The sequence below is a fragment of the Marmota marmota genome, unplaced genomic scaffold (assembly GCF_001458135.2).
Source record: "Marmota marmota marmota unplaced genomic scaffold, marMar, whole genome shotgun sequence".
NCBI classification, from domain to species: Eukaryota; Metazoa; Chordata; class Mammalia; order Rodentia; family Sciuridae; genus Marmota; species Marmota marmota.
The window spans coordinates 5,076,220-5,085,666 of NW_026000185.1; the positions used below are offsets into that span (position 1 = coordinate 5,076,220).

Genomic DNA, 9,447 nt, shown 5'->3' on the forward strand with positions numbered 1-9,447 from the left:
ATTGTGTCCATCAACAACTAAAAATATTTTAAAAAAAAAGAAGAAGAAGAGAAAAAGATAAGGCTGGGAGTATGGCTCATTGATAAAGTACTTTCCTGGCATTTACAAGGCCCTGGGTTCAATCCCTACCACCACAAAAAGAAAGAAAGAAAAGAAGAGATAAATAAAAAGATAAATAGTTTTTTTATAATACTCCCACCCCCCCCCCCAAAAAAAAAAAAGTAAACAGAACTGAAAGGTGAGGCCTGGGGGTATAAGCTCAGTGGTAGGGGTTCTTGCCTAACTTTCCTTGTTCTGGAGATGTCCAGGAGGACTGGCCAGGCACCTCTGGCCTGCTGGCATGTTTGTTGTGCACTGCCTGCTGCTCACGGTAGGATCTGTGACTTTTGCAGTGTGATTTGTTCATCCAGGAGGGGGCCCGCCTAGGAAGAACCCCCGCGGAAGTCGTTTCAACTTGTGACATCACTTTCGCCTGTGTGTCGGATCCAAAGGCAGCCAAGGACGTAAGGATCCCCCCTCCCCTCAGCATCTCAGGTTGTAGCCAGGAGAGCTGGCTGGCCTCCTCCCCTTCTCCCTTGCACATGAGTGAGTGTCTGCATGTGGGGGTGGAATTTCTCATGAGGAGCTATCTTCCATTGGGAAGGGTACTTGCATAAGTTGAATACAGACTCCCTTTAATGCAGAACAAAGAATAAAAACTACTGGGATCATTGAAGTCAACTGAAATGATTCCTCTTGAGCTGGAAGCTTGTGGTTAAGTGCCTTTGATCCAGGAGCCAGCTTCCTGTGTATAGCTATCACTGAATTTGTGTGTTAAAAGCTCAAGTGCACAGGCTGAGGATATAGCTCAACTGGTAGAGTGCTTGCCTTGCATGCACAAGGCCTTGGGTTCTAATCCCCAGTACCACCACACACACAAAAAAAGTTCAAGTGCAGGAGGCATCCTGTTAACCTAATGCCTAGGCTAATCCAAGTCAATGCAAAGAAGCCCCTCAAAAAAGAGATTCTGTCTTCTGTCTTAAATGGTGGGGGGAGTGGTCACAGATATATGGGAACGTACTGGATATACTTTCTATCCCTTGATTATTTTATTCAGGGTCTCTTTCTTTTTCAACCCTGGTAGTTAACTCCTAATCAGGAAGTGATCCAGAAGAAGCAACAGACCTAATCCCAGGTCTGCAGAGGCTCCTAAGCATCTAGCCGGGAGCTTGGGCTATTGCTTTTCCCTTGTGTCCCTACAGCTGGTGCTGGGCCCCAGTGGTGTACTGCAAGGGATCCGCCCTGGGAAGTGCTATGTGGACATGTCAACGGTGGATGCTGACACAGTCACTGAGCTGGCCCAGGTAGCAGCCTTATTCAGACTGGTTCTAGATCATCCTTTCAGTGGGTGCTCAAATCCCAGGTTGGCCATGCACGAGTATAAGCAGTTTGGTTACAAAGCCAAAGAGAAGAAGAGACACCAGTACCTTGGAACTAGCCTGTCTTCACTCTCCACCATCAAAGCCTCAGCTAGTCTGAACAGCCATGAGACATTGCTGCCGGCTGAACGGTCCATGGTTGCCAGTCCTACAGTGAGAAGTAATCCAGGCTGCCAGTTTGGCCTTTTTGGTTTAAGCAGCTATCTGCTTTTGAGTCTAGCAGAGTATCCCTCTACCTGAGTCTTCTGCTCAAGCAGGAAGCAGTGACTTTTGGACCCATGTATGTTCTAAACATGGTTGAAGTCAGGGATGGGTAGTGTCCAGAGGGGAAGTGTGTTCATCCACCCCATTGGTATGCTCACATTTACTCCCTGGTCTTTGTCAGAAATCCAGAGTAGGGCTGGGGCTGGGGCTCAGTGGCAGAGTGCTTGCCTAGCACGTGTGAGGCACTGGGTTCGATCCTTAGCACCACATAAAGAAAAATAAATAAAGGTATTTTGTCCACTACAACTACAATTTTTTTTTTTTTAAGAGAATAAAGAAATCCAGAGTAAATGTGGACCTTGTATGCTCTCTCATTATTGCCTTGTGACTCCTAACGTCTGGAGGTTATCCTGCCAGACCCTCTACAGTAATTGTTCTACAGGTGTCAGTTTGGGACCTCAGCATGAATGCTGTGTGCTTCTACACCTCTAGTTCTGGCTAGTCTGATGAGAAACCATGGCCCCCAAGACATCCTTGCTCCCTGCTTGAGACCCCTATGAAAGGCAAGGCCTTCAGAAGCTGTGACTTTTCCTCACAGGTGATTGTGTCCAGAGGGGGCCGCTTTCTGGAAGCCCCAGTCTCAGGGAATCAGCAGCTGTCCAATGATGGGATGCTGGTGATTTTGGCAGCTGGAGACAGGGGGTTGTATGAGGACTGTAGCAGCTGCTTCCAGGCAATGGGAAAGACCTCCTTCTTTCTAGGTAATGTGCCTGTCAACCTGTCGGTATACATCAGGTTTGGGGGGACCATGCACGCTGGTGACAGTGTGTCCTGCATGGCCTGCCTGCTAGGCACCCTGGGGGAAGTTTTCATTTAACATGCCCATTCAGTACCTGGAAGGAGGAAGGACCATTTCTGTAGGGGGCAGGTAAAAGAGGCTCCCCCAGAGTATAGGGGTGAGGGCAGTCTTAGAACATATGTTCTAAGGATTGCAATGTATATGCTTCACTTCACAGCCTCCTTAGAATTAGTCTTGTACCAATTCACATATCACATGGAAACATAAGCCCATAGATCCAGTTGTTACCCACTCTTCCTTGAGCAGAGACTCATTCCATGTGGTAGGGCTGTGCCTGGCTGCCTTTGTTTAAAACCCATCAGTCAGGGTTGTGAGTTTTTGCTTTAAGCAGTTACAAGTATTTTACACATTCTAAGAAAAACTAGCCAGGTGCAGTGGTGCATGCCTGTAATGCCAGTGGTTTGGGAGGCTGAGGCAGGAAAATCATGAGTTCAAAGCCAGCCTGAGCAACTTAGTGAGGCCCTAAGCAACTTAGTGAGACCCTGACTCAAAATCAAATATAAAAAAGGGATGGGGAGATTTGGGGTTGTGGCTCAGTGGTAGATCGCTCACCTAGCACATGTAAGGCCCTGGGTTCAATCCTCAACACCACATAAAAATAAATAAAATAAAGTCATTGTGTCCATCTACAACTAAAAGAATTAAAAAAAAAAAAAAAAGGATGGGGATGTGGCTCAATGGTTAAGTGCCCCTGAGTTTAATTCCAAAAAAAGGAAAAAATAATTTTTATATCTCCCTGTATTTACCATTTCCATTGAGAATTGAGTTTCTCTGGTCTTATTTCCTCTCAGCTAGAAGACTTTCTTTAGAATTCTTTACAGTGCAGGTCTGCTGGTGATAGTGTTCTTTCATCTGAAAAGGTAGCTTTGGGAGTTGTGGTGAGCCCTCTATGGTGGTGGCTCTGATAGACTGGCAGCCAGCCCCGTAGGTGGCCAACTGGGTGCAGCTGCTGCTTAGGCGGAAGGTCCCTTTTTTTTTTTTTTTTTTGATGGTGTTGGAAATTGAACCCATGGCTTTGTGCTATGCACGTGAGGCAAGCACTGTACCAACTGAGCTATATCCCTAGCCTCAAGGAGCCAGCCTTTTTGAGGGACAAGTCTTTCTTGCAGAGAAAACAAAGACAGCAACCAAAGGATAACAGGATGTCCTTGGAGGGTCATCTGCAGCAAGGGACCATACCACAATTACTAACAATACTGAGTACTTTACATACCTTATTTAATCTTCAAAATAACTTCATGAGGTCAGCACTGTTGCCTTCTCCATATTAAGCAGTGGGTAAGGACCAGAAAAACTGAGGTACTTTATCCAAGTTCAAGCCAGGAATTGCACCCAGCTGTGGCCTGCTTAGCCACATCTAGAACTGCCTGCAGGAATTAGAACAGTCTTTAAGGCAGCTCTGGCCAGAGATGAACCACTGTCTTTTTTTCCTAGGTGTACAAAAGAGCCAAGGCACTGGACCAGTCTGACAACGACATGTCTGCCGTGTACCGGGCCTACATACACTAAGCCGTTGGCACCCCGCCCCTCCCGTCTTCCCACTGGCCCCTCTTCCTGATGTGGGGCCAGGGTCCCAGGACGTGGCTCTGGACCAGTCCACCTGTCTCCATTTCCTTTATACAGACTCTGAGACTTGCCGTCAGCACAGCACACAGCAGCACCCTCCCCTGTGGCCCTGGGGAGGGAGGGGTGTCAGCAGGGTTGGCTCGTGAGGAAGCTGTTGTGCTGGACACGGGCCCCAGACTAGGAGGCCGTGTGTTCTCACACGTGTGCTCATGTACACACACACACACACACACACACACGTGCACACACTGGCTCTCACCCCAGGATAGAAACTGCCCAGAAACTGCTGCCTGGCTTTTTTCTTCTTCCAAGCTTGTCTTATCTCAGACCCTTTCCGGTTGAGGAACTAGAATCAACAGTGAGAGTTGAAAGCCTTCCCACAGCTTCCCCAGAAGAGAGGCTTACGTGTCCCCCGCTGGACCCCTGCAGGTAAAGGCTCTGGGCCAAGATGAACCAGCAGAGAGACTCCTGATGGAGGCTCCCACGGGCCCTCCAGCCGCAGGTGACCAGCTATCAGCACGCAGCTAACTCTGTCAACGCCTTTGTGGACTGAGACGAGACTGACAGTCCCACACAGCAGGCTTTGGCTCCACAAGAAGAACAGCAAGAGGCCAGCCTGTAGGTGAGCACAGCTGCCAGGCTCCCCTCACCGCTGCTCAGCACCCGCCACAGATGCCACCATCACTCGCAAGCCTCTGCCAGCCTGGGGTCCTTGCCTCCCTGCAGTGGGAGCTTGCTCCTTACCAGGCTGTTTTAGTGTTTGGATTTGCATTCCAGCCCTTGGGAAGGGGGTCCTGAGGGTGCCAGTGAGCAGTGAAGAGGAGGGGTGGCTTCTTCCTGTTTCCGTTATGCCACAGTCTCTTCACCTGGCTCTGCAGAGCCACTCTGAACCGGCCCACCTGCCCCAGCCTTCCCTGCACAGTTCCCTGCATGCCCCACCTCTCTAGAGGAACTCTCCTTCCTCCCCTTTTCCTCCCACAGAGGTCTGTCTGTCCTGTCTTTTGGCCCAGACCCAGCCTGACCAACAATGAGCATTTTTCTTGGGCTCAGCTCTTGATAGGGAACGGGTATCTTCGTTCCAGCCAGCATCATGGTCTTTGGTGCTTCCTGGGCCCCGGGTCTGTTAGGATGGAAGAGAACTGGGTCTAATGTAGCCTGGACTAGTTGACCCTCAGGTGGAGCTGGGGTATCCTCAAGGCCCTGACATTTCTCCTTGGATGGGGACCAGAAGGGCTTAGAATGTTGCGTGAGAACAAGGAGAAGTCACCCAAAGGATGTCAGCTTTTTCTCCCTCATGGTTTGGGTTTTCCAAAGTCACAATTTGCCCGAGGTCAGCATTTATAGTGAAGTATATGTAGCTATATATATAAGGTGGCCACACTGGTGTGGGGTCTCTCCCCCTCACAACCTTGGCCCTTTTCCACTCTTTAGAATGGAGGACGTGGGGTGGGGGCAGAGAAGACGCCCTGCGGTTCCGCACAGTTGTTCTTTTCACACTGGGATTTTGAACTCGTCTGTCTGAACACAGCCTGTCCTAGTCCTGGAGGACACAGAGGGTGGGGTAGGGGAAGATGCTGTAATGAAACCGGTTAGTCAATGTTGTCTTAATATTGTTGACAATTCTGTATAGTTCCTTTTTATGAATATTTCTGTTTAAGCTATTTCATCTGTTTTGAAACCCTTCCCTTTTAAGGAGAAAATGTGACACTTGTGAAAAGCTTGTAAGAAAGCCCTCCTTCCCTTTTTCCTTTAAGCCTCCTTTAAATGACAAATCTAGGTGATTAAGGTTGTGAATTTTTATTTTTGCTTTGTTTTTAATGAACATTTGTCTTTCAGAATAGGATTGTGTGATAATGTTTAAATGGCAAAAAAANGGGGTGAGGGCAGTCTTAGAACATGAACTTGACTCTTTGCCCTGGGCAGGTGAAGTTGGGAATGCAGCCAAGATGATGCTCATCGTGAATATGGTCCAAGGGAGCTTCATGGCCACCATCGCTGAGGGGCTGACCCTGGCCCAAGTGACAGGCCAGTCACAGCAGACACTCTTGGACATCCTCAATCAGGGACAGTTAGCCAGCATCTTCCTGGACCAGAAGTGCCAAAGTGAGTCACCTTTGACCTCTTTAGAGCCTGGGGAATTAGGTCAGTCAGCTATCCCAGGATAGTACTTCTTCTGGGGTTCATTGGATGTGAAAGGTGTTCTTTCTCCAGTCAGTCCATAGACAAGATGGATGGGATTTGGGGCACAGACTGGGAGTTCTGTCTCTTGGGCAGGTGGTTGTTTTAGAGGGTCCTTGGATTTCTAAGTAGCTCTCCCTCCTCAGATATCCTGCAAGGAAACTTTAAGCCTGATTTCTACCTGAAATACATTCAGAAGGATCTCCGTTTGGCCATCGCACTGGGCGATGCCGTCAACCACCCAACTCCCATGGCAGCTGCAGCCAACGAGGTAATGTGACAGCACTGGGGTCCAAATCCCAGGATTCTTCAGTTTCTTTTTCTTTTATTAGTTCTGTCCCTCTATTTAGCTCTGCTCTTTCTTTTTTGCACATTTTATTCTCACTTCATTAGGCTGGGAAAGGAAGGAATCACATATGTGTAGATGCACTGTTCTCTTGCTTTTCATACAGAATAACAGTCTAGTTTCTAGTTGTCTTTAGGTTCAGGATGTGGATCATCTTTCCTTTTTTCCTACCCTTTAAGGTGGAAACTTAGAAGACTATTGGTTTTTTTTTGTTGTTGTTCTGTTTTGTTTCCCCTGTACCAGAGATTGAAACCAAGGGTGATCTACATTCCAAGCTCTTTTTATTTATTTGTTTGTTTTTTGGGTGCCAGGGATTGAACTCGGGGGCACTGGACTACTGAGCCACATCCCAGCACTATTTTGTATTTTATTTAGAGACAGGGTCTCACTGAGTTGCTTAGCACCTCACTTTTGTTGAGGCTGGCTTTAAACTTGCAATCCTCCTGCCTCAGCCTCCCAAGCCACTGGGATTACAGGTATGCACCACCACACCCGGCCCATTTTATTTTTATTTTGAGACAGGGATCTCACTAAGTTGCCAAAGCTGGCCTTGAACTTGAGATCCTCCTGCTTCAGCCTCCCAAGTTGTTATGATTGCACTTGTGTGCTACCATGGCCTGCTAGACATTTTTTTTTTTTTTTCATAACAAGAATGCTACAAATTTTCTTCTGAGCCACAATAATTTCTCTTGCTATTTCTTCTTTGATCTGTGAATTACTTGAAAGTTTGTCTAGCCAGATGTGTAGCACACACCTATAATCTCAGCTACTCAGGAGATTGAGGCAAGAGGATCACAAGTTCAAGGCAAGTCTGAGCAAGTTTATAAGACTCTGTTTTTTGGTTTGTTTTCAATTTTTTTTTTTTAGTTGTAGATGGACACAATGCCTTTATTTTATTTGCTTATTTTTAGTGGTGCCAAGGATCGAACCCAATGCCTCATGCATGCTAGGCAAGCTTCCTACCACTGAGCCACAAACCCAGCCCCAAAGAACCTGTCTTAACATAAAAACAATTGAAAAATAATATTTAAAAAAAGAAAAGTTAGCCCAGCGAGGCATGGTGGCATGCAGCTATAATCACAGCACTTAGGAGGCTGAGGCAGAATTCCTTAGGCAACCTCAGGAAAAAAAAATTTTTTTTGTTCAATATTTGGGGTTTTCCTAGATATCTAACGGTTATTAAATGTCTAATTTATTTCTCTTGTGATCAGAGAGCATGCCATCAGGGTCTTTCAAATTCATCTTTCAGTAATGATGTGAAGCCTTTTTTTTTTTTTTTTTTGGATCAGGGATTGAACACAGATTGCATAACCACCAAGCCACATCCCTAGTCCTTATTTTATATGAGACAGGGTCTCACTATGTTACTGAGGCTGGCCTTGAACTTGTGATCCTTCTTTTTCCCTCCTCACCTCCCCCCCCTTTTTTTTTTTTTTTTTCTTTGCAGTGCTGGGATTGGATTGAATCCTGGGCTTTCCACTTGATCTGCAAGCACTCTATCACTGAGCCACATCCTCAGCCCTTATGTTGGCTTTAGTTGTGCTTCTTTACATTGCTTTTTTTGGATGTTCTAAGGATTGCAATGTATATGCTTCACTTCACAGCCTCCTTAGAATTAGTCTTGTACCAATTCACATATCACATGGAAACATAAGCCCATAGATCCAGTTGTTACCCACTCTTCCTTGAGCAGAGACTCATTCCATGTGGTAGGGCTGTGCCTGGCTGCCTTTGTTTAAAACCCATCAGTCAGGGTTGTGAGTTTTTGCTTTAAGCAGTTACAAGTATTTTACACATTCTAAGAAAAACTAGCCAGGTGCAGTGGTGCATGCCTGTAATGCCAGTGGTTTGGGAGGCTGAGGCAGGAAAATCATGAGTTCAAAGCCAGCCTGAGCAACTTAGTGAGGCCCTAAGCAACTTAGTGAGACCCTGACTCAAAATCAAATATAAAAAAGGGATGGGGAGATTTGGGGTTGTGGCTCAGTGGTAGATCGCTCACCTAGCACATGTAAGGCCCTGGGTTCAATCCTCAACACCACATAAAAATAAATAAAATAAAGTCATTGTGTCCATCTACAACTAAAAGAATTAAGAGAAAAAAAAAACACACCCAATCTCATATTGAACTTCAGTTTTATTGGCCCCCTAAATTCTATGAATCCTTGGAAGTCTACTGATCCTTGCTGTAGAGTGAAGTGAGTGGAGGTATTTGGCATGAAGGTATGACCTCTCATATGATAAATTTGTCACTTTAAAAGCAATTTATTCAACAAACATTTATTAAATGTTCATATGCCAAAAACTATGCCACGAAGATGCCAAAATGAATAAAGTTCCTTTTCCTGCCCTTGAGGAGCTCACATTCTAGTAAAGGAGACTTTCAAAAACAAAAACAATACAGTACAGTAAGTGATACAGTAGAGGTAGGCTGTAATTACAGTGGTGACACAATAGGAAGTTAGATGACGCTCCCTGAATACAGCAAGGGAAAGTCATAGAAGGAATGCTTATGCTGAGCCTGCAGGGATACATGGAAATTTCCAGGTGGGGAAGGATGGCTAGGACACTTGATGCAAAGAATATAGCTTTCACCAAGGTGTAGAGACCCAGCCACTTGCGGTATCTGAAGAACTACAAGTCTGGAAGTCTGTTTTTCAGCACATTAGGTGGGAAGACACAGGAGAAGAATTTGTACACCAAATAAAGGACTTCGGCTTTCTCCAGAAAGTTCATGAACTCAATGAAGGGTATAAAGCAGACAGTAAAATTGTCAGAATGCTCCCAGAAAGCCTAAACTGATAACACTGTAGAGCAACAAAGAGAAGACAAACTGGTTATAAGGAGACATGTTCATATAGTCCTTCGGGTAATAGCAA

General features: G+C 46.0%; 2 protein-coding genes across 4 annotated transcripts in view; both read left to right on the forward strand.

Annotated features, from left to right (window-relative positions):
- The window catches only part of Glyr1 (glyoxylate reductase 1 homolog), a 29,388-nt gene extending 23,547 nt beyond the window's left edge, over positions 1-5,841 (forward strand). Inside the window, exons 10-11 of one of the 3 annotated variants that reach the window (XM_048789203.1) lie at positions 393-503; positions 3,916-5,841. In XM_048789203.1, coding sequence (XP_048645160.1) covers positions 393-503; positions 3,916-3,990 — 186 coding nt within the window. In that variant the 3' untranslated portion in view covers positions 3,991-5,841. Of the gene's footprint in view, positions 1-392; positions 504-3,915 lie in introns of those variants that run through there. The other 2 variants (XM_048789204.1, XR_007342607.1) reach the window with 2 other exon arrangements.
- Positions 5,842-5,993: 152 nt separating this feature from the next.
- The window catches only part of Rogdi (rogdi atypical leucine zipper), a 10,053-nt gene continuing 6,599 nt past the window's right edge, over positions 5,994-9,447 (forward strand). The window contains exons 1-2 of the mRNA XM_015490587.2: positions 5,994-6,150; positions 6,372-6,496. Of these exons, the coding sequence (XP_015346073.2) occupies positions 5,994-6,150; positions 6,372-6,496 (282 nt within the window). The remainder of the gene's footprint in view (positions 6,151-6,371; positions 6,497-9,447) is intronic.